Source organism: Lacerta agilis, chromosome 14, assembly GCF_009819535.1.
Source record: "Lacerta agilis isolate rLacAgi1 chromosome 14, rLacAgi1.pri, whole genome shotgun sequence".
Lineage (NCBI taxonomy): Eukaryota > Metazoa > Chordata > Lepidosauria > Squamata > Lacertidae > Lacerta > Lacerta agilis.
In genome coordinates, this window is record NC_046325.1 from 12,256,174 (window position 1) to 12,284,131 (window position 27,958).

The 27,958-nt window shown below is 45.3% G+C and overlaps 3 protein-coding genes and 1 non-coding gene across 4 annotated transcripts; 2 read left to right on the forward strand and 2 right to left on the reverse strand.

The window, feature by feature from the left end:
• The first annotated feature begins 454 nt into the window (after positions 1-454).
• TRNAP-AGG lies at positions 455-526 on the forward strand. Its single transcript has one exon. It is a non-coding gene; the product is annotated as a tRNA-Pro (tRNA).
• Positions 527-1,242: 716 nt separating this feature from the next.
• Positions 1,243-1,950, reverse strand: RNASE12 (ribonuclease A family member 12 (inactive)). Its single transcript, XM_033169655.1, has one exon. It carries the CDS (start codon positions 1,751-1,753, stop codon positions 1,286-1,288), a length of 468 nt encoding a protein of 155 aa, XP_033025546.1. The 5' UTR covers positions 1,754-1,950; the 3' UTR covers positions 1,243-1,285.
• Positions 1,951-9,792: 7,842 nt separating this feature from the next.
• LOC117058444 (C-type lectin BpLec-like) lies at positions 9,793-16,543 on the reverse strand. The gene is made up of 6 exons (XM_033169610.1): positions 16,426-16,543; positions 15,504-15,582; positions 13,938-14,029; positions 13,017-13,157; positions 11,529-11,643; positions 9,793-10,131 (listed from the first exon to the last, which is right to left on the reverse strand). The coding sequence occupies exons 2-6, from the start codon at positions 15,568-15,570 to the stop codon at positions 10,064-10,066; spliced, it is 483 nt and encodes a 160-aa protein (XP_033025501.1). The 5' UTR covers positions 15,571-15,582; positions 16,426-16,543; the 3' UTR covers positions 9,793-10,063.
• A 4,110-nt stretch (positions 16,544-20,653) lies between these two features.
• On the forward strand, positions 20,654-26,036 carry LOC117058442 (C-type lectin BfL-2-like). Its single transcript, XM_033169608.1, has 5 exons — positions 20,654-20,729; positions 22,443-22,534; positions 23,452-23,592; positions 24,427-24,541; positions 25,758-26,036. Exons 1-5 carry the CDS (start codon positions 20,663-20,665, stop codon positions 25,823-25,825), a joined length of 483 nt encoding a protein of 160 aa, XP_033025499.1. The 5' UTR covers positions 20,654-20,662; the 3' UTR covers positions 25,826-26,036.
• The last annotated feature ends 1,922 nt before the right edge of the window (positions 26,037-27,958 follow it).

Genomic DNA, 27,958 nt, shown 5'->3' on the forward strand with positions numbered 1-27,958 from the left:
GAGGCTTTCTGTACATGTTCAGAGAAACCCATTGTTTATTTTAAAAAGTCATAGGGTGAGTCAGGGTTATGATTCAAAACACACCCGGGAGTTTAAACTCACGATTCCCAGTCTCGGGGGGCTTAATTCATTGTATTTTTCTTCCTTCTGCACCCCCCTACCCAAAATAGGCGTCTTGCTTTTCTACAACGGTGGAGGAGAATATCCAGTTCAATCTCATCCCTAAATAATCATCTCTTGGCCAGTGCATTTCTCCCACCTCTGTTTCAAATGAGGGGGAAAAAATCACGGGGCGGAAGAAAGTTTTGATCTAGCAATAGGTTGCTTTTTAAAAGCGACGACAGCAAAAAGTTGACAGCAAACTCGCAGAGCAGGAAAGAAAGAAAACAGTGCTGTTGCCACTAGGCGGCACCAAAACAGAAAAAGACACCTTCAGAGTTTGCTGTAAGTGGACGGCTCGTTGGTCTAGGGGTATGATTCTCGCTTAGGGTGCGAGAGGTCCCGGGTTCAAATCCCGGACGAGCCCTGTTTTTTTGAAGTACACTATGAAGAAACCTGAAAGGAAAAACATTAGAACCTCGGAATGGTGTTTTCATCAACAGATCGCGTGAGTTCTGCGTGCGGGAAAACTCACGCCAAGTTTACCCTGAGACACAAAAATTGTAGGGATCTCCCGGGACCTCCTGAATTCTACGAGAGGGAGAAACGTTGCTAGTTTACTCTACAGATGTACATTGCAAAGGGAAAAACAAAATAAAAAAATAAAAAAATCCTTCCAGTAGCACCTTAGAGACCAACTAAGTTTGTTCTTGGTATGATCTTTCTTCTTTTTATGCTCTTGAAACTACTCATTGTCCAAAACTTTGTGTTGCTGGGTTTATTTAAAAAAAAAACCCCAATGCAATATTGAAACCAAAGAAAGGAAGCAAGTCAATATCAAATGCAGCTTATTTTTTTTATTTTCAACATAAAATATGTGAATGAGAGATTTTTTTTTGGTAACTAATGGAAGAAATGGCAGGAGGGAAATGAGAAAGAGAGAGAGAGAGAGAGAAATCTGAATACAGATTTCTGTACTACATTCCATAAATTCAGCTTATCTTTTCTTCTCCAGATAAAAGTGGAGTAGGTGAACTAAAGTGAGATTTTCTTTTCAGTTAATAGAAGAAATGGTTAGGAGGAAAAATGAGAGAGAGAGATTGAGAGAGAGAGAGAGAGAGAGAGATGGAAATATATATATATATAGAGAGAGAAATACATGGATTGTTTTTCCTGGCTCCACACATCACAGGTCCTCCTGCCCCACATCAGCTGGGACTTCAGTTTCTAAATGGACGGGATATCCCCCTTCACAGGCTATAATTATCCTTTCCGTGCTATCGGTCCCTTTGTAACTGCAGTCGGGGGCCCAGGAGCCCTTCTGAAGTTGGCACAGCGTGAGGGGGAAGCTGGCATTGCTTTCCCGGAGGTCCCCTGTGGTGGGTACCCCGCCCTCGCCACAAACAAGTTGGATCTTGGAGGTGTCCGCATGGATGAAAGTGTTGAGGTGCTTGCAGTGGTGGGAGGTGGCCAGGTTACGGCGTCTCATCATAAGGTTGCAGTAGCTCCGGGGGTCAGGAGCCTCCGTCGTTGGGAAGTCAACGTGCTGCCTCTCGAACTTCTGGTAACTTTCCGCGCCAGCCACGGCCAAGCAGGCCGCCAGGAAGAGGAGTGTCGTGGTGGTCAGCCCTGGACGTGGGCCTCTTTCTGCCATTGTTGTCCCCTTTGTTGCTCTTTGTCAGGTGATGGATGGTAGCCAAGCGAGGTGGGAAGGATGGAGGTGGTGGTCTCAAGAGGCTTGGTACCTGAGGTGGGAAGAACAAAATGGAGCCCCCAAGGATGGTAAAAAACAAATTGGCAAATTAATGACTTGACAATGCCCTGATCTTTAATGGTGTGCACAGAAATCTGCCCCATGCCATGACTCTTGACCAGTCAGTCCCCAGTTCAAAATGGAAGTCCCTTCCCACTGGAAAAAACCCTACCATAAATAATACCACATTGTTGTATTCTCAATGGGTTCCTCATAACAGGGGCCTGCTACATCGTGTGGCGAGGTAGGTTCTAAAGCAGTGGTTCCCAACCTGATTTTGGCCATGCCTCACCTAAGCATCTCTAAAATCCTGATTCCCCCCCCCCCGCTGACAAATAATTCTTATTATTCGAAAAGTGAAGTCCTATTCATGTGGAGGAAGCCAAAAAGGCCATTAACTTGGTCTAAGCAACCTTCCAAATTGCCCCCATCAAATTCAAATGGGGAACAACAGTTCTAAAGGTTATTGGGAGGTGAGATTTGCCCTGAACTGCTTATTTGAAAATTATATTTTTACTGTATACAGTTTTATATCCATAGAAAGTCCCGAAGGCGCTATACCGCAAAGTGCAATCCCTAGCAGGTGGACTCCGAAGCAGGTTCCTGATGATCAGTCAAGGCACTCAAAAGTATTCAATAAGAACATACAAATATTTCTGTTGGATCCAGCCAAGGGTCTTCCTCGTCCAACACTCTATCCTCACAGTGGCTGACCAGATGGCCCTTCAGGAGGCCTGCAAGCAAGACCTGAGTACAAGAGTATTCTCGCTTTCCTTCCAGTCTAACCTTCTCACTCATGCCTTTAATCACTGTGATGGGCATAATAATGCCGACCCCAACTTTGTAAATAGTGGGACTGGAGACGTCCCAGATTTCCTTGCCCCAAAATGCTCTACCCAGGTTGACGCTGAAACTTTGGCACAAGCTGTGGCTGAGTTTTAAGGTGTGGCCAGCCTGAGGACTCTTACATTGCTTCTGTCATGGATCAAGTCAAAGTCCAAGCCTCACCTGAGTTGGAGAACTGGGCCAGGCTCCCTCTGCCAAGGGCAATCTGCCCCGCTCTGCTTTTATACAGAGAGCCCAGCATGACAAGGAATCAAGGACACTTTCAAGGAAAACTTCACAGATGACACAGGGAGGAACAAACCAAACCAACATATTTCCAGCCTCTGACTCAACCCTGGCCTGGGGCGATTTGTAGCACAACATCTCAAGTGTGGCTTAGTCAGGCTTCACTCACTGACATGTCACTTAAAGTTGGCATCGCTACTTTTACATCACATTAGAGCCAGATGGGTTAACACAACCAGGAAGAGAAATGGTCTGGGGATCTTTTTCCTGCTTAATATAGGCAGCTTTCAAAACTGCTCCTCAAAAATGTTAACCGAGAACACAGCTGGGATCTAGGCTGGAGCTACTAATTTGCCACCAGCAAAATTTGTGAATTTATTTAGTAAGAAACAACAACAACAGTGGAGGCAGAACATACTCATCATGGCTAGTTGCCATTGATATCCTCCATGAATTTGCCCAATCATCTTTTAAATCCATCTGAGCTGGTGGCCATCCAATCACTACCTGCTGTAGCAAATTCTGTATACTGTAGTTGTCGACACGGTCTATTTTGGCTGCAAAATGTAACTCATGGATTTGGTTTTTGGTGTGCGGGGTTATGGAATAATATACCATGCTGCTGTCCCCCCCCCCCCAATTGGTTGGTACTTAAAGGACTGGGAGCACAGACCCGTGTCACATAATTGTATGAGTTGCCTTTGGGCAAATTAAGGGGACGTCTATATGGGATCTTACTGGCGCTGCACTCTGGGGCACTCCCAGCTGCTTTGTACGTGAAACCTTTTGAAAAAGCATTTGTTTTTAAAAGGGGGAGGGAAGGGGCAGTGGATATGGGGCGAAGCAGGCAAGACCTGGATCTCTTCCCCCTTGAGCCACCCCCTAACAACGAAATGAAAGACACAAATACAGGATGGGTGACACCTGGCTTGAGAGCAGTACATGTGAAAAGGATCTAGGAGTCTTGGTAGACCATAAACTTGACATGAGTCAACAGTGTGATGCAGCAGCTAAAAAAGTCAATGCAATTCTGGGCTGCATCAATAGGAGTATAGCATCTAGATCAAGGGAAGTAATAGTACCACTATATTCTGCTCTGGTCAGACCTCACCTGGAATACTGTGTCCAGTTCTGGGCACCACAGTTCAAGAAGGATACTGACAAGCTGGAACGTGTCCAGAGGAGGGCAACCAAAATGGTCAAAGGCCTGGAAACGATGCCTTATGAGGAACGGCTTAGGGAGCTGGGTATGTTTAGCCTGGAGAAGAGAAGGTTAAGGGGTGATCTGATAGCCATGTTCAAATATATAAAAGGATGTCATATAGAGGAGGGTGAAAGGTTGTTTTCTGCTGCTTCAGAGAAGCGGACACGGAGCAATGGATTCAAACTACAAGAAAGAAGATTCCACCTAAACATTAGGAAGAACTTCCTGACAGTAAGAGCTGTTCGACAGTGGAATTTGCTGCCAAGGAGGTTGGTGGAGTCTCCTTCTTTGGAGGTCTTTAAGCAGAGGCTTGACAGCCATCTGTCAGGAATGCTTTGATGGTGTTTCCTGCTTGGCAGGGGGTTGGACTGGATGGCCCTTGTGGTCTCTTCCAACTCTTTGATTCTATGATTCTATGATTCCTCCTGCTCCCGCCGTAGGAGCTAACGTCGGGGTAGAGGAAGCATCACAGACAAACTGTGCATTGTATCCCCGTTGCATGGTGAAAAGTCATAGCTCAGCAGAACAGCATCTACCTTGCAATGTCCCCTGCCTGAAATCTTGGACAGCTGCTGCCCGGCAGTGCAGACCATGCTGAGCTAGGTGGACCCCTGGTCCTTGTACAACAAAGAACACCTCCCTATGTTCTCTTCTTCCTAGAAGTGATTGAGTTCCTTCCTTCTCTCCATCCCTATCTATCAGCAATGCTTCAAGGTATTTCTTGTTCTGGAAGGCTCGTTGTTTTTCCAAACCACTCCGAGTGCTTCCAGACTGTCGCTATTCTTGAGTGGGATTCAGTCGAAAACCAGCAGACTCAAGTCACACAGTTATAGTGGATTGGGAGGTCTTGTGCCATAAACCCGCTTCCCTCAAAGATTGGACTTTTGGTGTGAAGAAGAAGAAGAAGAAGAAGAAGAAGAAGAAGAAGAAGAGTTTGGATTTGATATCCCGCTTTATCACTACCCGAAGGAGTCTCAAAGCGGCTAACATTCTCCTTTCCCTTCCTCCCCCACAACAAACACTCTGTGAGGTGAGTGGGGCTGAGAGACTTCAGAGAAGTGTGACTAGCCCAAGGTCACCCAGCAGCTGCATGTGGAGGAGCGGAGACACGAACCTGGTTCCCCAGATTACGAGTCTACCGCTCTTAACCACTACACCACACTGGCTCACAAGTAAGGAAGGAGAGTGATGGGGAAAATGCTCTGGAAAGTGTGGGATAACACTTGCTTGGACGCAATGCCATCTAACCTCCCAGCAAACACATCAGCATAAATGCTCATTAGTAGCCAAAGCTACAGTTTCCCTGTAATCAGATCATGATAAATACTCAATAAAAATTATTCTTGGAAGCACACCCTGGTCTGACATACATCATTAAGCAGAGAAGGGTTCCATTTCTTAAACCTTCTTTCTGAGTCTGCGCGCACACACCATAGATATAAAACACATTTAAATCACAGAGCTTTCCCCAAAGAATCCTGGGCACTGTATTCTACCCCTCATAGAGATATAATTCTTTTCTACAGCATTAGCACCCCACCCTTCCTTACCCTAACTACTTGGTCACAGGGCACCAACAAATATACATTTTAACGCATTGAGTTCTCAGTACCCACCTTGCGTCAAGATATGTCCCGTCTCCTCTGACAGCATCGCTGGCTATGAAAACAAGGAAACCAATAGCGCAGGAGGGGAGTGAGAGAGTAAATGAGTCACAAATCAGCTGCCAAGTCAGAGCAACCGGAAATACCAGGGGTGGTTCCTGAGACTACAGTATAGCGCAGAACATTAAGAAATCACGGGAGGTTTCCCCACCTTGTCAAGTATCTCTTTCTCAACACGAGGACTAGAAACTTTGTGTGTGTGTGTAAAATAAAGGCTAAGGCTAAGCTTGTTGATTTCCTAGAATTAAAGTGATGTCTAACACACAGCTTAATACACACGGGTCTTGATTAAGAGTCTTAGTTGTGGAAGTATGACACGCGGCTTAAACACACAAGCCTTAATTAAATTCTAACACTAGCTTGATCCAGAATTTAGTCTTGCACCCATGAACTCATTACACTGTCTTTAGTAAATAAAAAGTAAAAATAAAATAAAAAATAACTCCCAAAGGGCAATTGATTGTGTGTGGAGAAAGAAAAAGAAAAAAGGGGGAATGAAATGGAGTGTCTGCAACCCTCACAGTGCACATGTTATTGTTTGCAGACCTGTCCATCGTAGCAGACTCCCAAAATGAAGAACTGATTAAGTTTACTGGGATTTTATATGCAGCACAGAAAAGGCAAAGTTGCGCGCGCGTAAGGGAGAGCACAGAGGCTATAAAAGAAAACGAACCTGTCTAATCTCGCCATTGGTAACCTGGCAAGATAAAGGAATTTCAGCACGGATCCTAAAGTATAAGCTGTTTCAAAACAGCAGCAAGCAAGCTTTCTTCGGGTAGCTTCTCCTTCCTTCTGCTCCTTAGGCAAACCGGGCAGGTTGAAGATCGTCCAATCAACTTCCGGGAGGTGGAGCTACGGATCCTGCTTCTAGCCAATGGGGGACTGGTTTGCCCAGATCCTTAACGTGATCAATGCAACGCACAGCCGGGGCAGGTTGTGTATCTGTCACCAGCAACTGATGAGCGCCCTCAAACATCAACCCCAAAAGGGACGAGAAGGTGGGACCGATCACTGCCGATGGGGAGCAAGTTTCAGCGTCTGGGTCTGGGACGGCTTTGGGCCAGGCATATCTCACGCCTTCTGCTGGAACCTCCTTCACTGGAGGTGTTTGATCAGAGGTTGGATGGCCACCTGTCAGGGATTCTTTAGCAGTGATTTCTGCACTGCAGGGGGTTGGGCTAGATGTCCCTTGGGGGTCCCTTCCAACTCTTTAATTTTATGATTCTAGGATGAACCTAGAATCATAAAATTCTAGGTCACGAAACAGCAGTCACGAAATTAGAAGACGCCTGCTTCTTGGGAGAAAAGCAATGACAAACCTAGACAGCATCTTAAAAAGCAAAGACATCACCTTGCCGACAAAGGTCCGTATAGTTAAAGCTATGGTTTTCCCAGTAGTAATGTACGGAAGTGAGAGCTGGACCATCAAGAAGGCTGATCGCCGAAGAATTGATGCTTTTGAATTATGGTGCTGGAGGAGACTCTTGAGAGTCCCATGGACTGCAAAAAGATCAAACCTATCCATTCTCAAAGAAATCAGCCCTGAGTGCTCACTAGAAGGACAGATCCTGAAGTTGAGGCTCCAGTACTTTGGCCACCTCATGAGAAGAGAAGACTCCCTGGAAAAGACCCTGATGTTGGGAAAGATGGAGGGCACAAGGAGAAGGGGACGACAGAGGATGAGATGGTTGGACAGTGTTCTCGAAGCTACTAACATGAGTTTGGCCAAACTACGAGAAGCAGTGAAGGATAGGCGTGCCTGGCGTGCTCTGGTCCATGGGGTCACGAAGAGTCGGACACGACTGAACGACTGAACAACAACAAGGATGAACCAGTAGCTGATGGGAATAGGGAGGCAATTTACACGGAAGGCAGCTCAAAATCAAAATCTAGGACATAAAACAAGAGGCTTAAAAAAAAAAACTTAGTTACCTGCTAGGGACTCTTTCTTTCTTTCTTTCTTTCTTTCTTTCTTTCATAATAATGATAATTAATAATTTAATTTATACTCCGCCCACCTGGCTGGGTTTCCCCAGCTATTCTGGGCGGCTTATAGAATATATAAAGCATATTATTGAATAATCAGTCTTTGAATTATCAGTCTTTGAACTGTCTATCTTGGAACTGAGGGAATGAGAATCTAGTTTAGAACTGAATTTTGAAATGGTTATTGAAGGGATTGTTGTATTTTTTTTTCTCTCTCTCTCCCTTCTCTCCCAGGACAAAACTAGGTCTTGGAGATTCATGATCAGATGCCCCGTCCCTTTAAATAACTTTTAACCTACCCGCTGCAGTGAGCGAGCGCCCGCTGCCCTACCGCTGGTCATTTTAAAGTTGAGAGAGCACATCGTTTAATTTCAGTGCTTAAAATTCGGATACATCCTCCCTCCTAGTGATTCCGAAACATGCCAGCAGGGGGAGCTATTGCTTAAGCGTGCTCTGGGCAGCCGCACTTCCTTAGAGGAGAAAGTTTGAGAAAGTTGCTGCATTCTATAGAGAAAGACCACCGGTCCACCGGCAAACTCTGTACCGTCGACATTGACAGGCGCTAGTTCTCCGGAGTTTCAAATATGCTGAGCGGCCGCCGGGACCGTCTGCGTGCAAAGCAGATGCTCTACCACTGAGCTAGGACATGTTGATTCATCCCAATATTTGACAGGCATTTGCAAGGTTTTGAAAATCTTTGGCGGTGGTTGTAGTGCATATGGTGTCTCTTAATGCAAAAGACATCACCTTGCCGACAAAGGTCCGTATAGTTAAAGCTATGGTTTTCCCAGTAGTAATGTACGGAAGTGAGAGCTGGACCATAAAGAAGGCTGATCGCCGAAGAATTGATGCTTTTGAATTATGGTGCTGGAGGAGACTCTTGAGAGTCCCATGGACTGCAAGAAGATCAAACCTATCCATTCTCAAGGAAATCGGCCCTGAGTGCTCACTAGAAGGACAGATCCTGAAGTTGAGGCTCCAGTACTTTGGCCACCTCATGAGAAGAGAAGACTCCCTAGAAAAGACCCTGATGTTGGGAAAGATGGAGGGCACAAGGAGAAGGGGACGACAGAGGACGAGATGGTTGGACACTGTTCTCGAAGCTACTAACATGAGTTTGGCCAAACTGCGAGAGGCAGTGAAGGATAGGCGTGCCTGGCGTGCTCTGGTCCATGGGGTCACGAAGAGTCGGACACGACTGAACGACTGAACAACAACAACAATGCAAAAGAAGAAGTAAAAAAAGAAGTGCTTTGGGGGCGGAATAAGAGCAGCAGACCAGATTCACCCCCCACGAAAAGAGGGCACAAATTTGCATATGGTGGTAGCTTATATGTACAGGTACAAATTTGGGGTGGTGGTGGGTGGTGGAATTCAAAAGGAAATACACCCCGTCGTACCGGGATGATGCCAGGTGTCTTCTGTGTCTGCATGTATGCATGTAGGGTTTGGAAATGCACAAGGCTCATTTGTGTCTCTGTGTGTATGTTTTGCAGAGTGCTTTTGCACAGAGTACTTTGCAATTGTACATCTGACTTTGTGTGATAGTGTGGTGGCCTGTTGTGGGACGTTACTATCCAGGGAGGAGGCGACAGGGGAAATTAGGCTCTTCAGATGCCACTGGACTCCAGCTCCCATCAGCCCCTGCCAGCATGGCCTAAGATCAGGGATGATGGAAGCTGGAGTCCAATGCTATCTGGAAGTCCCATTGATTCCTTGCCCTGCTTTAACAGTTAAGAAGAAAATTTTGGCATTGTGTAGCCCAGGACTACCCAATGTGGTGCTCCCACAGAAGATGCTGGACTCCAGCTCAGCCAGCATGGTCAACAGCTGATGCCACGATTGTGACTAGGAGAGAAGGAAGAGAAGAAGCTGCAGTAACCTCTCCAAATTCTCTCAAATGCACAAAGGAGTGGAGATTGCGTTCCTGTTGACCCCTTTCCCCCACGTGGCCATCCTAGAGGAGGCTGAGCGGATTGAGAGCCATCTAGAATTACAGGAGCATGCCAGGAAACAGAGATGCGCAAGAAAGGGTTTATTAACATCACACTGTGCCTGCAGAGATACACTCACATACACGAAAAGGGCGAAGGGAAAGAGGCAGAGGACAGAATCAGCTCCTCAGAGATGGCATTGAAAACAGGATGAACAAGAGGAGCTGGTCTTTGGCTTTGTGGAAGGACGGAGAGTAATGGCATCAGAGAGACACATCCACCAAGTCAGCCAGTCTCTTGTGGCCGGATCCAGTTCCATCCCGGCAGGCAGAGTCCGGCGATACAGTCTTCCCTACAGTTCATGCTTGCAGATGTAGGCGTTGAGTTTCCTGCAGGCGGCGTCATTCCACTGTTTAAAGTCTAGGAGGCAGAAGGTAAGGCTCAAGTTAACTCTTTGTTTTGTCAGTTCTGTAACCTGAACTGAGGAGGCCTGCAGGACGTTGCCAACCTCCAATTAAATCTCAGGTTTAACGAGAGCTTCAAGTTCCCACGCTTGATATTTTTAAGGGGGAAAGCAAATAGAACTGATTCTAATGTTCAAACGTGTGAAGGCCAGTAAAACAAAGGAGTAAAGTTTCAGTTTGATCTCTGATCTGTACATTTCTTCCCCGATAGTTTTTTTTACATCTGAGGCTAGATATTTTTGCTCAAGAGCACTCTAGGAGAGGGGTAGCTAACCTTGTGACCTCTGGATTTTTTTTGTACAATGACACTCATCATCCCTGTTACAGGTGGGTAGCTGTGTTGGTCTGCCATAGTCGAAACAAAATAGAAAATTCTTTCCAGTAGCACCTTAGAGACCAACTGAGTTTGTTCTTGGTATGAGCTTTCGTGTGCATGCACACGAAAGCTCATACCAAGAACAAACTCAGTTGGTCTCTAAGGTGCTACTGGAAAGACTCATCATCCCTGACCCCTAGCCGTGTGGACCGGAGTGGATGGGAGTTGTAGTGCACATCTGAAGGGTGTCATGTTGGCTACCCTAACTTTGTAAAAAAGGAGAGCATGCCCTCTCTGTGGTTTGGGGAACACCCACACCACAAAAATTATATGCAGACTTTGTGTGCATTCAGCACATTCAAAGAACACCTCCCTGAAAAATGTTTGGAACTATAGTTTGCTAGGAACTGTAACTCTGTGAGGGGCAAACCACAGTGCCCAGAATTATGTGAGGGAAAGAATTTGCTTCAAATCTCGTTTAAAGGTATAGTGTGTATACAGCTGCAAGCTATGGTATTCACAGGCAACTAAATTGCATAGATCAATTGTAGCTCTCCATCTCATGGTATATTCAGAAACTGGCCAGCCACTGTGTCCCTGAATCAGGAGTGGTGAACCTTTTCCAGCCTGAGGGCCGCTTATCTATCTGGACAATTTCCTGAGGGCCACGTGCCAGTGATGGGCAGGGCCAGAGGCAAAAGTAAGTGGAGCAGTGAATGTTAATTTTATTCTTGTCCAATAAGCTGGTTTCCACACACACACACACACACACACACTCCCACCTTCCTCGGCATGCTCTATCCAGACAAGCCGGAGCTCAAGAACACAGTCCAGTCAGGCACAAACACACAACAAGTCAGGCACAAACACACAACAAGAGTCAGGGAGGGTAGTTATGGCTAGGGGAGAGAGGATATGGCTGGGAAGAGTTCCAAGGGCCAGACAAAGTGGCATATTTGGCCCTCAGGCCTGAGTTTTCCTATCCTTGTCTTAAAACGCCCTTGTCATTTCTCAGACAATGAGAACAGCTTGCTTACCTGTGGTTTTTCTCAGCTCCACACAGTATTCAGCGTTGCGGTAGTTGTCTGGCTGGTGGTTCATCCAGGCTTTGTAGTTGTAGGTGGATTCGTCAGCCCACCTCCATTTCCTGGTCTGCAGAAACGAGACAAAACAGATCATGTGATGAAGGAGTCAGATAGAGAAATTGGATGAAGCCAACTTGCTGGAGAGTTATCCCAATGGGGATGTGTTAGCAGCAGAGAAGGAATCTCATGGAAAACAATGGAGAAGCAGCGGCATGTGGGAACAAATTTGGGAGATCGTTGGAGGTAAGAGCGGAACGGCATTGCCATGGAGCCACCGCTCCGTCAAACAGGAATGGAGCTCCATTCTACTTGATCTGCATGAAAGAGTCGGAACAGATCATGTGATTAAGGAAGTGGGAGGAGCCCAGCGCGAAAAGCTGAGCTGGAGAGTTCTGGCCAGCGGGCAGCTAACGCAAGCTATGGTGGAGGAGAAGAGAAGGACTCCCGTGGAAAATAACAAAATGGTGTAGTTGAATGTAAGAAGAGTCTGCTGGATCAGACCAATGGCCAATCATAGCCCAGCATCCTGTCAGGGGCGTAGCAATGGGGGTGGGTGGGCCGCCCCGGGTTCCATAATGGAGGGGGTGACAAATTATCAAGGAACAACTTTTTTTGAAAATATTTTTTTTGATTTTTTTTTTAAATGCCTGCTCTGAAGGTCTTATCTTACTATACTAGGGATTATATAGCTATATATGAAATTTCATGCATATCGGTTAATATCTTGACCCTCCTCCACCAAAATAGCTGTTCACTTGGCTGTGTTCCTATGTCACGAAGGCTGAAATTTCAGTTCAGAGAACACTGACTGTTCCCAACCCTAACCCTGTGGAAAGCCATCTAATTAGACTTTAATTTGATTTTGAGATTTTTTAAAGAGGTAATTTAATTATTGTTTGATTTTATACCCATGTTATGTATCTGATGTTAGCCACCCTGAGTCCGACTTTGGCCGGGGAGGGTGGGATATAAATAAAAGTTTATTATTATTATTACTTGTTATTATTCCTTTGTAAGAAAAGATGAAATAACGTAAAACCATTTTTGCAGGGGGGGGGATCAATGGGGCTGTTGACAAGAAATTTTCCGCACCGGGTACCACCTGATCTTCCCATGCCGGGGTGTGTGTGTGACAAAAACTTTTTTGCCCCCCGGGTACCAATTTACCTTGCTATGCCCCTGCATCCTGTTCTTACAGTGGCTAACCAGAAGCCTGAGGGAAACCTGCAAGCAGGTCCTGAGAGCAACAGCACACACGTTCCTGAAGTTTCCAGCAACTGGCATTCAGAAAAATTACTACCCCAGACTGGAGGCAGAGGATGGCCATCAAAAGCCTTATCCTCCAGGAATTTGTCCAATTTGGGAGGATATTGGGATAAAAATGGAGTGGCAATGCTAAGGAAGCATGGGCCAGGAATGGAGCACATGAGAGAAGCTCACCTGACGGACATCGTGGAGGCCAATCCAGACGTCGCTTATGCCTTGCTGGTAAGTGGAGATGTGCTCGGCCACCAGGAGTGTCTCTGCTTTGGTGAGGACAGAGGCAAGATGGGCCCCACGGCCATAGCTCTGGCACTCAATCTGAGGACGGAGAAGAAAAGAGAGATGTCATATCCTATCTTGTCCTACCCTGTCAGCAGGGCTGGAGCAGAGCTGAATCCACCCACACTGGAATTTAAATTTTGTGGAATTTCAAGAAAATAAAAATAAAAGTCACTAATTTGAGGGACGCGTCTAAGAAGCACAAGTTTGATGGTGAGTTTTACTTTGTTACTTACTTATCAAACCTTTATTAGGCATTTTACAAGTAAAACCACGAGAGAAAGGAACACATACATGTAAAATCTAAAATTTCCTCCTGTTAAGGTACTCCTTGAAGCACTGCTGCCAAAAACTCGGCTACCCCTGCAGTCACCCCTTAGTCAATGTCAGAGAGACAGAATCCAGCACTTCCACCGTGCTGCGGTTTCAAACCACCCAAAAGGGGGGACAACACGCGTTCACGCAGCGTACTGTGTAGTGGACAATAAAAGAGAATATGCTCTACAGTGTCCGGGACATTCAGGGAACATCTGCAGTATCTCTTGTTTCTGGGAATATACTTTGTTACTTATCAACTTGGCATATTCAATATTTTTATACTAGCCGGTAGAGAGGGGAGAGAAATTCAGGTCAGTACTCATTTTGAGGTGAAAGAAGGAGGAAAGAACCCCACCCCCCCGATCATATCCATCCAGCTGGATTGGTGCAGGAGCAAAACTTTCCAAATCATGAGTTCTGCTTTGTACAGTTTCAATCATTCTCAAATTTTGCTTTCAAAATTGCAGGGATGTAACTGGTTGGGTGTCAAATGCTCCTTACCTCTGCCTCCTGCCATGTCAGTTTGGTATCAAAGTATGCATAGCAGTTGCCCTGGTTTTGCAGCCACTCCCTGGCGCAGGTGTCGGCCTCAGCTGCGTGGAGAGAGAGACAGAAACGGTGTTGGTGTTGGACGGACAGGTTGCTTAGAAGTTAGCAGGGTGGATAAAAATCAATGTTTTTTTAAAAAAAAGAAAAAGAAAAAGAAAAATGCATTTTTAAAGTTTAAATCTTTTTTTAAAAAACAATTTAAATTGGATTTTTAAAACAAAACACTATTGGAGGAAAAATATTTCTAAACATAGTTTTCGATTTAAGTTACATTATACTCCAAAGGCTATTCATCAGGAAATAAGGATTTGTTTTAAGTTTTTCATGTTTGCTAAAACTTAGTCTAAGTTTTTTTTTAATTGTTTAACCACCTCAGTTAACAGACATGGATACATACGCTATAATGTTTCCCCCCCCGTTAAATAAATTGCTTAAATTATTATTAAGGAAATGAGAGTATTTTTCTCCTTCCAATAAAGTACAGCAGAAAGGTTGTCCAAATATAATCAGTTAATTATTAAACCTCACAATAATTTCATAATTATCTGTCTATGTATTTCTAATAGCATAACCTAATCAGTAATTTTTGATATAACTGTAAAAACTACTCTGCAAATTTATTATTCCAAACATGAAACCTTCATCTGCTTGTAAATATTAATATTATACCAGCAAGAACGATTCTTTCTGTAAAAAAGAGAGATTTAAATCAAGTCTTACCGACTAGTGATTTAAACTGATTTGATTTAAATCAAATCCACACTGGAAGTTAGGGGAGAATGTTCCCTGTGAGGAAGAAAACCCTACCTCATCCCTAGATGACAGGTGGCACAGACCTGCCCCGCATAATTGTTTATGGAAGGGTATTCCAGGGGTAGGGGAATATCAGGCCTAGGGCCAAATGTGCCCCTCCAAGCTCCTTTATCTGGCCCTTGGAACTCCTCTATCTGGCCCTAGGGCACACCCCCTCTCACAGGCCACACCCCTTATTGGCCCTGTTTTACACCCGAAATGTTTTTGCTTGACTGTCCCTGAAATTTGATGCTGCATCTCACTTGCCTTTTGTTGATATACCACCAGTCCAATCAGGAGCTTGACGTGGCATACATGCCTCTCCCAACTACACAAGGATCCTGCAAGGCAGGTTAGGTTGAGAGATAGTGTCCTGCCCAAGGCTGAGCTTAACCTGGGTTGCCCAAGCCTTAGTCCAACACTTTCCAGCCTACCCCCACCTGGTGCCCTCCACGTCATTGGACTCCCGACTCCCATCAGCCCCACCAAGCGTGGTCAGCACTCAGAACCGAGGAACATTGTAGTCCAACAGCACCCCTGCTTTAGAGAACCACTGCACCACAGAGGCCCACTAATGTTAAGGACTGCATGAGCCCGATGGAGATTTTGGGTTAGCCTTATCTCCAATATCTTTTGGAAAGACTAAAACGATCTGGTGATAGGTATTCAGTCAAGTCCGTTCATTAACTGGTCATGCAATGCCAGTATTTATTAAGGGGAACTCACCTCCCAGGAAAGGATTTGCGACCAGGATGCCCAGGAGGCAAAGGCTGAAGTAGGTGAAGAGTCCCATCTTCTGGTTGACCTTTGAGAGTGGAGAGTACAGTAAGTTTGAGACCTTCTATATCAGGCATCCCCAAACTGCGGCCCTCTAGAACTTTTGGCCTGCAACTCCCATGATCCCTAGCTAACAGGACCAGTGGTCAGGGATGATGAGAATTGTAGTCCAAAACATTTGGAGGGCTGAAGTTTGGGGATGCCTGTTCTATATGCTCACTGGAAGGACAGATCCTGAAGCTGAGGCTCCAATACTTTGGCCACCTCATGAGAAGAGAAGACTCCCTGGAAAAGACCCTGATGTTGGGAAAGATTGAGGGCACAAGGAGAAGAGGACGACAGAGGACGAGATGGTTGGACAGTGTTCTCAAAGCTACTAACGTGAGTTTGACCAAACTGCAGGAGGCAGTGGAAGACAGGAGTGCCTGGTGTGCTCTGGTCCATGGGGTCATAAAGAGTCAGACACGACTAAACAACAAAAATATGCAACTACCACTGAGCTACAGCCCTTGCTGCTACAACATCCTGCAAGAACCTCCTTCATGAACCCATCATCTCATCTCAAAGTCTTTGAAAGTTGCCCACACTCTAAGTCTGCGGTGGGAATCCTATGGCCTAGGTTTGATCACATTTGACCCAAAAAGCTGAGTAGAAAGAGGAGGGAGAGCTGGGGTGGCAGAGAAAGAGATGTGGAATGCTGCAACCCCCACCAACTTTTGACTCCAGCTTTTGACTGCCACCAGATGTTTCCCCTGAATGACTTTCTCTATGCATCAACAACCCTTCAAAGGTAAGCATATCTGTACCCTTGATCTGCTGCCTGCAGGAACCCTCTCATCATGACCTGGGGATCATCTTCCCAGCCACTCACCTTGTGTTGCTGTTTCCCTGGGTAGACAGATGTGGTCAAAGCTGAGCCGGGTTCCTCTCTGATGGTCTCACCTTTCCTGGACAACTGTTATATAGGCCATTGGCAGAGATGGTGTAATACCAAGGTGAGATAATTGCTTAGAGGAAGTCCTGGCCCAGAGTCTCCAGTTTTGCATAACCGAAGACTGAGTTTCTGGAAAGCGGCTTTTATCGGTGTTCATCAGCACTGCAGAAAGGACATCGTGCATTTAAAAAAAAATAGATGGGGAAATGTGTATTGAAAAATGTCTGGCCTTTTAAATCTGTACCCAAATTGGGATGGGGGGGAAGAATGTTCAATATCAACCATGAAAGCACTTGCTCCTTTTCTTAAGCTTTACATCCCAGGTAGCTGACTGGCCGTCTTCCATGAAAGCAATAATAATAATTATTAATAACATAAATAAAATAAAATCTTTCCACGAAGAAGGTCTTCATGTCAAGGAAAAAGAAATTAGTCCATTCTGTAGCCCGACTTGTTATTTTTCAATGTGATGTTCTCTCTCTCTTCACCCCAGTTTGATATTCAATTCATTTATTGCTCACATTTTCTCAAGGGAACTCAAGGTAGCATACAGCAATTTTTGCAGGTATTTATTCCATCTCTGCAGGGATCACACCCAGACTACTTCAGCTTCAGCAAGGTGGCTGTGTTATGGACCTACAGACCACAAACGGACTGGCATTCAATTGCATATTTATTTATTTACATTGCTCCTCTTCCTTTATTCTGCCATGGATCCCAATGTGCATTGCATGTGATTTTTAGGTGGTCACCCATCCACTCACTGTCCAAACCGGGACCTGCTTAGCTTCAGCAAAGTGGTGGCCTCATGTGCCTTTCGGAAGGGAAGGTAGCATCTTCTATGCCATGCACTTGCATGTTAGCAAAAGTTTTTAAAGGGTATATGATGCCCCCAATTCTCAACAAATAAATGCTCAAAGACTGGGGTGGGGGTAAGCAGAAGGGGGCTGGTCTCCATACCTTTTGTGACAGCTTCTCGTTTTTATTTGTATTTCTTTTTAAAAATCATTTTTATTGGTTTTACAAATTGTTGTTGTTGTTCAGTCGTTCAGTCGTGTCTGACTCTTTGTGACCCCATGGACCAGAGCATGCCAGGCACGCCTATCTTTCACTGCCTCCCACAGTTTGGCCAAACTCATCAGTCGCTTCGAGAACACTGTCCAACCATCTCATCCTCTATTGTCCCCTTCTCCTTGTGCCCTCCATCTTTCCCAAGGGCTGATTTCTTTAAGGATGGATAAGTTGGATCTTTTTGAAGTCCATGGGACTCTCAAGAGTCTCCTCCAGCACCATAATTCAAATACAGAGTACAAATAAACACAAACTAGTAAAAAGGTATCTGTATAAGGAGATTCTCCGAATCTCGAGACTTCCCCCCTATCCCCTCCATGGAATCTTATTTTAAACACCTACAACTGCATATTCATCCGTACTCCAATTTTTATATCAAACCTTATTGTCCATAGTGTTTTTACAACTACAGGTGAGTCAAAATCCTACTCTTGTTTCCATCTGCTTACAGTGATCTCCTAAGTAACTTATAAAGTTTTCCCATTCTTTTATAGTTTTTATCCTTTTGGTTTGTGAGTTTTCCAATCAGCTTTTGTATAGTCCATCAGTTTGGTTTGCCATTCCTCTCTGGTAGGGACTTTGTCTTCTTTCCAGCTCTGGGCTAAAAACATCTGGGTGGCTGTTGTCCCAAACATAGAGAGTATTTTCTGCTCCTTTGGTAAGTCTGTATCTGTAATTCCTAATAAAAATGCTTCTGGTTTCTTAACAAAGATTATTTTAAGCATCTTTTGATTTCATTATATATCACCTCCCAGGAAGCTGTTATTACCTTACAAGTCCACCACATAGGATAAAAGGTACCTTCTTTTTCTTTACATTTCCAGCAGATATTTGAATTTGTCTTATACATTTCTTGCTAGCTCTGTAGGAGTCAAATACCACCGGTTCATCATTTCCATGTAATTTTCTTTCAATGTACAACATGCCGTAAATTTCAAATCTGATTTCCATAACCTTTCCCAGTCTGCCACCTGAACATTATGTCCCATGTCCTTTGCCCAGTGTATCATTACTGACTTGACTTTTTCATCTTTTGTGTGCCACTCTAAAAGCAAGCTATGCATTTCAGATGGTACCTTAACCTTATTCTCAAACAAATCTTTTTGAAAAAATGAAATACAAATAAAAATCTTGATATTTCACAACCAAAACCTTTCTTTTTATCTATCCCAATTAAACGATACGTTTAAGATAGATAAAAAGGAAGGTTTTAGTTGTGAAATATCAAAGATTTTTATTTGTATTTCATTTTTTGAAGGCTACAGCAGAGCATGATTTGGATAAAACTTAGACGGTTAGAAGGTGGAGCTAGGTGATTTTCTTAAGGGGTTCTCTTTCCCTTTCCCCTCCACTGCCAGAAAAAAACCCAGCAAAATAGGGACAAAATATGGGCAGTGATTTATCAAGGAGCCAGAAAACAGGGGCTGTCCTGGGGGAAAAAAAATAAGGGGGACAGGAGGACGTGGTGATATTTCCGCTTTCCAAGGTGGCATCTGAAAGCTGTGTTTACATGAACAGGATGCGAAGAGCATTAGGTCATTGTAACTATGCACTTAATGTTTTAAATGTCACACATCAGACACTTGTGAGTGATGATCCCTTGATGCTGCTGTCCTTTGGAAGAGCTCAGGGACATGCACACCTGGTTCCTGGCTCATCTTCTCCTCCAGGCAGCGTATTGGGTCAGAGCTGCTTAATGTCAACAGAAGAATGGTGTCATTTGGCTGCAGAATCATTAATTATATCATTAGAGTGTACACAACCGCCCCGTAAGGGAGGCGAGATCCTGATCCCTTTGTGTGACATTTCTGGCGCAAACTTGCCTCGGGAGCTGGTATAACATAGTGGCAAAAAGTGGGCCACATTTCTTTCCAGGGGATGCGGATGGCGCTGTGGGTTAAACCACAGAGCCTAGGGCTTGCTGATCAGAAGGTCAGTGGTTCGAATCCCCACGATGGGGTGAGCTCCCGTTGCTCGGTCCCAACTCCTGCCCACCTAGCAGTTCGAAAGCACGTCAAAAGTGCAAGTAGATAAATAGGTACTGCTCTGGCGGGAAGGTAAATGGTGTTTCCGTGCGCTGCTCTGGTTCGCCAGAAGTGGCTTTGTCATGCTGGCCACATGACCTGGAAGCTGTACACTGGCTCCCTTGGCCAGTAATGCGAGATGAGCGCCACAATCCCAGAGTCGGACACGACTGGACCTAATGGTCAGGGGTCCCTTTACCTTTTAACCTTCTAAGGGCCACATGGCAGTGGTGAGTGGGGGCAGAGGCAATAAGGACTGCGAGCAAGTGTTTTCATGGTTGATTAAGAATGTGGTTCCTGTTCCTCTTCAGAAGGAAATAGATTCAAAATTCTCTCCCCCCTTCAATATTATTTCCCCCACCAAAAAGAAGGAGACGTTGTTGCCCTTTCTGCAATGCTCAAGGCTAGTGAAACAAACGACATTCCACTGATTTGGCCTTAAATTATGCAAAACTGAAGGCACCGGACCAGGATTTCCTTGCAGCATTTTGCTCATCTTTGTATTGCACCACCTCTGTCTGGGGTCTATATAACAGCTGCCCAGACTAGGTGAGACCATCAGAGAGGCACCTGGCTCAGCAGACAACCACATCTGTCTACCTCGGAGAACAGCATCGCAAGGTAAGTTCTGGGGAGGTGACCCATAAGTCTTTGTGAGTGAGTTCCTGCAGAGTGTAGAGCGAAATGTTATCAAAATCTCTGAGATATGATGATGGACTCTTCGGCTCAGGACTTCTGCCTCAGAAGGTGGTGGGCTCTCCTTGGCTATAGGTTTTTGACCAAAGACTGGATAACCACCCACCAGGGATGATGTTGTAGTGGATCTTATGCCTCTGCAAGGTGTTCAGTTAGATAACCTCGGAGGTCCCTTCCAGCTCTATGACTTATGGGAAACGTGGCAGGAAGTCTCAAATGTTCCTGCCAGTAAGTAATGCATTGATGAACTTAGAAATTAGTATACTATAGTATAGTATAGTATAGTATAGTATAGTATAGTATAGTATTCACTAAATGCACCTTTTGAACATACTCTTTCCCTCCCATTTCTTCTTCCTCCCATCTCAAAGGTTAACCAGAAGATGGGACTCTTCACGTATTTCAGCCTCTGCCTTCTGGGCATCCTGGTCTCCAACCCTTTCCTGGGAGGTGAGTTTCCTTTGCAAATACAGTGGTACCTCTGGTTAAGTACTTAATTCGTTCCGGAGGTTCGTTCTTAACCTGAAAATGTTCTTAACCTGAAGCACCACTTTAGCTAATGGGACCTCTCGCTGCCGCTGCGCCGCCAGAGCACGATTTCTGTTCTTATCCCGAAGCAAAGTTCTTAACCTGAAGCGTTATTTCTGGGTTAGCGGAGTCTGTAACCTGAAGCGTATGTAACCCGAGGTACCACTGTACTGATATTATATGACCAGTTAAGAAGTGGACTTGGGTGAAAAGCAACTTTCTTCAAATGCATTTAGTTGGCCAATTCAGTCTTTCAGGAAGATATCAGAAACCTTAGCCACAATTGAGCAGAATTTCAAACAAATGTAGGTGTTTCATTTTCACGTAACGGCAATCCACTAAGATCTACTAAACCTCTGGCTCTTTAGAATGGGGTGCCTTGAACTGGGCTCGTGTTAACAAGGATAAAAATAATCTGGGCTTGCTCCGTTGATCACATTGAGTAACATCCCTAGAGAGAAAGTGGTGAATCAATTTAGCATTTATAGGGCCTTTAAATAAGAGACTCTGGGTGGGCCGAAGGTTGCTCAAAATCTAGGAGGAGTTTTCTGGGTGATTTGCAGACAAATCCGTCAATTTTGGCTCTCCGAGTTTCTCGTTTTCCCAATCTTAAATTCAGTCCTCCACATGCCCGCGACAATTTGCAACTTTTTTTAAAAACAGGAAAAAACCATCATGAAAAAAGTATCAATATTTTAGTGTCCATTTCTCCCGGTGAACAAATTCTTAAATGCACTTTTGACTGCCACACACATTTCTGCAAGGTATTTCTCCCAATGTAATGCATTTTGTATGTTATTTTCACCCATCTTTTGCAATTTTAATACATACTTTACCCCAGTATATGCATTTTTTGGTACATGTTGCTCAACCACAGATCTGCACTGAAAAATTCAGAAGAATGCAATTTTCAAAGGATGACTGAATTTTGGCTTGCACGCTGGTTCAGAAAGTGTGAATCGGGTGGATTCACTTTTAAATGCAAACCTGGTTGAATTTCTCCCTCGTCATCTCTATTTGCAGTAGATGAGCAAAGTTTTCAGGCTCCAGTTGTTTAACAATCCCAATCACTTAAAAGCGTCCCCCCCCCCTCCGGCCCAGAATTAAGTGGTTGAAAAAGAGCATTTTTGGGGAAAGCCAGAAGCGAAAGAGCTTGTGAGCTAGGGACTGATCTCAAACAGGTGCACTGAGCATGTGTTCAGAGGCACCCCTGTCCATGCCACCTGTGGCGTAACTCAAGCTGGCTTTTCTTTAATACTGTGGTGGCTGCTGCTCATTGGTATTGGCAGGGCAGAAGGGAGGTGGAGTCAGAGGTAATGGCACAGCCAGAGCCAATGAGAGGCAGAGCCAACGAATCCTAGTTTTGCCTCCGTCCCCCTTCCTGCTGAGCTCTACAAGGGGCAACACTGAGACCAGGGAGGAGGAAGCTGACCTCCATCGCCACCTACTGGACTGGCTGTAATAAGGCAGGCAGCTGGGGGCTGGCGAAGGGCAGACTGAGGTTGGGAGGGAAGTGCCCTAGTCAGTGCCCTAATGGACCAGCCTATACTGCTTTAAGGCAAAAAATGTTTTGGAATATCTGCTGACTGTTTTGTGCTTCTTTCCTTTCCTTTCTACCCCCTTGTCTCCATGCAGCTGAGGCCGACACCTGCGCCAGGGAGTGGCTGCAAAACCAGGGCAACTGCTATGCGTATTTCGACAATAAGTTGAGCTGGCAAGAGGCTGAGGTAGGAAGTGTTTCTCAGCCACCCAGACGTGATATAAGTCAGCTTCCCAGTTCCCATTTCAGGGGTTTGGCTGGAACAAGGGATGGGGGAGACATTTAGGCCCTGTCTGCACTGTACTTTAAAATAGCTATGGCTTCACACAAAGAATCATTGGAAGCATAGTTTGCATTGTTAGGATACTCTATTCCCCCCACTGTAATTTTCAGAGTGGTTTACCAGTCAATCCATTTCTGGTGATTCTTTCTCTTTTTTTAATATAATTTTTATTTGATTTTACTAGTATATGAATATAGCAATACAACCATCCACATCCATATTTATAGATTCCTTCGAATCTCTGGGCTTTCCACCTTCCCCTCCATGGGTCCTATTGTCGACCCTTTCAACTGCATGTTATTCAGTAGTCCGCATTTTATATCACTCCATTGTCTCCATAGTATTTGCTGCTTTACAAGTACAGGTAGGTAGCCGTGTTGGTCTGCCATAGTCAAAACAAAACAAAAAATAAAAAAATCCTTCCAGTAGCACCTTAGAGACCAACTAAGTAGTTGGTCTCTAAGGTGCTACTGGAAGGATTTTTTAATTTTTTATTTTGTTTTGCTTTACAAGTGTTATTGCAATCCTGCTAATGTTTTCATCTGCTTAACAGTGGTCTCCAAGATAAAGTATAATTCCCCCCCCCCACTCTGTTGAAGTTTTGGTCTTCTTGGTTCTTGAGCTTTCAGGTCAATTTTGCCAAGAAGACCATCTCTGGTAATTCTTGTTCTGTGAGTCTCCCAACAACTCTCAGCACCCTTACCTGCCAGGAAGCTAGTTGAGTGGCTCTCCCTCATCTGGCGAGCCACGTCTGACCAATCCTGTTGATGGGATATGATAATTGGGGAAGAAACCACCACTCTTTCCTTCTCCGTGTTTAGATTGAGTGCCAGAGCTACGGCCGTGGGGCCCACCTCGCCTCTGTCCTCACAAGGGCAGAGACACTCTTGGTGGCCGAGCACATCTCCACTTACCAGCAAGAAATAAGCGACGTCTGGATCGGGCTCCACGATGTCCGTCAGGTAAGCTTGCTCCATTCCTAGCTATCGTCACCAGGTAGCAACTCCTCAGCATGGCAAGGCTCGATACAGTTGGGCATCCGCCAAGAACCCATACCGCAGTGGGAGTGGCCCATCCATAAGAGCCTCCTAAACCTGTCCTTCCTCTTCATCACTGCAACTTGCTTGTTCACCTGCCTCTCACTCTAACCCAGGCAATAGTGGTGGGTGAGGAAGAGGAGCAGTAGATGTCACTGCCTGGTTGCCCATTGGCTCTCTGCTTGGCAAGACAACCAGGTGGCACCAGCGAGGGCAGGCAGCAGCTGATGGTAATAGTGCTGAGGAGGAGAGGGGTCTGTGATGGATGAAGGTTCCCCCAAACCAGGAGCCAGCACAGCTCCTTAGTAATGGCATCCCTTCGTTATCACACAACTCTCCCAGGTTTAATCCCACATGTTGCTTCTCCATTGTTTTCTATGGGTGTCTGCATCACAGCTGGTAACAGCTCCCCATTGGCCAACTCCTCCTGTTAATCTTGCATTGGTGTCATCCCAATAGTATTAGTTCATGGGCAGGCAAACTAAGGCCTGGGGGCCAGATCCGGCCCAATCATCTTCTCAATCCAGCCCACAGACAATCCGGGAATCGGCGTGTTTTTACATGAGTAGAATGTGTCCTTTTATTTAAAATGCATCTCTGGGTTATTTGTGGGGCATAGGAATTCATTCATCCCCCCCCCAAATATAGTCCTGCCCCTGAGGGACAGTGGACCGGCCCCCTGCTGAATAAGTTTGCTGACCCCTGGTATATTCCTCTTTCTGGGCCCTTCACACGATCTGTTCTGTCTCTCTTCTGCAGACCAGGAAATGGAGGTGGGCTGATGAATCCACCTACAACTACAAGTCCTGGATGACAAACCAGCCAGACAACTACCGCAACGCTGAACACTGTGTGGAGCTGCGTCGATCCACGGGTAAGCAATCCATTCTCAGGGTCTGAGAAAGGACAAGGATGTGTGGCCAGTGTGGTTCTTAGTGAGCTGATGAACTGTTCTGATAGCCACAGTTTTGAGCCAGGTTCACGCATTGCATTCTTGACCCACCAGACCCAGCAATGGCAAAAACGTCTACAGTACATCGGTCAAAACTTCATATTAAAAATGTGTTTAGTAGGAGAAATTCATACTGAATTTTCATAACGATTTTAATAAAAAGTGGTACCTCGACTTACAAATTTAATCCATTCCGAATGCACATTCGTAGGTTGAAAAAACTGTAAGTCGGAAAAAGCGATTTCCCCATAGGAATGCATTGGAAATGAAAAATTCGAAAAAATTCGTAAGTTGAGTAAACCGCATCTAAAATTCGTAAGTCGAGTAAACCCCATCTAAAACCGCCAACGGATGTCCTTCGGATGTTGAAAAATTCATAGGCGTGCGGGCACTTTTTTCATTCGTACGTCGAAAAATTCGTATGTCGAGTAATTCATAAGTCGAGGTACCACTGTAATTCACTTCACAGTGCGGCAAACTGAATTTAAGCGTGGAAATACAGGGAACTGAATTCAAAAGTGGAAAAATGAGAAAACTGAAATTGACAGAGCCTGCCATCCCTAGTTAATTGTCCTGAAATGAAAAGGGTTTTAAGCAGTGGTGACTGGTGCCTCCATTGGACTGGTAGGGGGGAAGGAAGGAAGGCCCACGGTAGACTGAGCCAGTGCCAGGAAGAGCCAACTAATTCTAGTCCCCCCACAATTCCTAATGAGTTCTACAAGGGCAGCACTGAGACTAAGGAAGATGAAGCTGACAGCCAGAGCCACCTTCTGGTCTGGTTGCAAGTAAGAAGACACACAATTGGGAGCTGGCTGAGGCCCGAAGAAAGATGGCGGGGCAGTGCCCTATTTGCCTAATGGACCAGCCCATACTTTTTTTAAAAAAATAATTCAGGAAGCAGAACTAGTTTGGATTTTTGGGGGGTATTAGTTTCCTTTGTTTTGAACCCTAGAATTCTTTCTACCATGCCACTCTTAAAAAAAAATCCTTTTACAAGCATGAGGACTAGAAGCATTACTTTACAATCATGGAAAGCAGAAATTTCTAAGTGGTTGACAATATTCTACAAGCCACTGACCTATCTGTGCCAGAAAGAAGTAGTTAACACCTGCCTTGTCTTTTCTTTTTTGCATTCTAGACTTTAAGCAGTGGAACGATGCTCAGTGCAAGAAACTCAATGCCTACATCTGCAAGCACGAACTCTAGAGAAGACTGGAGTTTCCCCTTTGGGCTTGTTGGGATGCACCTGGTTCAACAACAGCGAGAGAGATCTGCCATTCAACACAGCCTCCAACCACCTCCATTCAGAACACGTACCTCAGAAGAACTATCTTGTGTGGGCCTCTCTCTTCTCCTGCCTTTCATTAATGGCCACAGCACAGTGCAGTCTTAATAAACTATCTATCTTATGCATAAATATCTTGGCGTGTTTCTGTTATTGTAGAACGATTTCAGTCTTCTTAGGCTGCTGGGTAGAAAGGAGGACAGCAGAGGCTCCACTCCACCATTCATTCACCTTTGTGCAGAAGGCAGAATTTCAGTAGGTACAACTTCTCCGAACTCTGCATGAAATTCCAGCTTTTCAACCAAGGGTGGGGAACCTTTCTTGACCCAAGGGCCACATAGGAAACCTTTCTGGGGCCACAGACCCCTTGTGGATGGTGCCAGAGTTACAAATGGGCGCCAATTCTTACCTTTGTCCAGTAGGCTACATCCCAGCAATGTAAGAGTCAGATGCTTCTACACTCAGCCACTCACATCTTCAACTTTGACTTGGACAAGCAAGTGTTCAAGGACACATTCCTTCCACACCATAAAGGACTTTAAAAGAACATAGGACATGGTGGTGAGGGGTGTGGCCTCGGGAGAGTCCCGAGGGACAGGTGGAGAGGTCTAGTGTCAATTTATTTATATATCCACAGGTAAATCTCTGCTCAAAGCGGTTCACAGAAAAACCAAAGTCTAAATACAGTGGTACCTCTGGTTACGAAATTAATTCGTTCCGGAGGTCCGTTCTTACGCCGAACCCGTTCTTATCCTGAGGTGCGTTTTCACTAATGGGGCCTCCTGCTGCGCACGTGCCTCCGGTGTGTGATTTCTGTTCGAATCCTGGGGCAAAGTTCTCAAACAGGAGCAGATTACTTCCGGGTTAGCGGAGCTCGTAAGCTGAAGCGTTCGTAACCAGAAGCGTTTGTAACCAGAGGTACCACTGTACAGTATTAGACTAACAATACCAGAAACTGCAACATAACATGAAAAGAAACAATGATCAACAATTTAACATATCTAAACATTTAACTGAAACATACAGCTTACTAATTGTTGTTGTTTAGTTGTGTCCGACTCTTCATGACCCCATGGACCAGAGCACGCCAGGCACTCCTGTCCTCCACTGCCTCCTGCAGTTTGGTCAGACTCATGTTGGCCGAGAACACTGTCGAACCATCTCGTCCTCTGTCATCCCCTTCTCCTTGTGCCCTCCATCTTTCCCAACACCAGGGTCTTTTCCAGGGAGTCTTCTCTTCTCATGAGGTGGCCAAAGTATTGGAGCCTCAGCTTCAGGATCTGTCGTTCTAGCGGTCCAGCTCTCACTTCCATACATCACTACTGGGAAAACCATAGCTTTAACTATACGGACCTTTGTCGGCAAGGTGATGTCTCTGCTTTTTAAGATGCTGTCTAGGTTTGTCATTGCTTTCCTCCCAAGAAACAGGCGTCTTCTAATTTCGTGACTGCTGTCACCATCTGCAGTGATCATGGAACCCAAGAAAGTAAAATCTCTCACTGCCTCCATTTCTTCCCCTTCCATTTGCCAGGAGGTGATGGGACCAGTGGCCCGTCTTACCAGCTTACTAATAAGGTACGGTAAAGGGACCCCTGACCATTAGGTCCAGTCGTGTCCGACTCTGGGGTTGCGGCGCTCATCTCGCACAAATTGTCCATCAAGCAACTCCTTTTTGAAGGCTCCTGGGGTTGGTGGATGGGGTCACACTGGTGAAACCAACTATCCCCTGATGGCAGCCGCAGAGTTTCTCTCCCCTCTCAGTTGTTGTTCTGGCAACAGCTCCCTTCTGAAGGCTCCTAGGGGTGGGGTGGGGTGGGGTGCACACAAGGCAAAGGGGTAAAAGTCTTTCCTTGATGACCAACACCTAAAGGGACATATCTGGCCCTATTCCCTGCTGCTGCTTTAAATGTACAGGCATCCTGATCTAAGTTGCAGCCAGTGGTCCCCAAGATCCTCTAATATCCTTTCCTTTGTATGCATATATACCATAGCTCACACGTAATATTCTCGCATGATTTCTCACATTAAAGGAGCTGCAAGTGGATTTTTTTCTG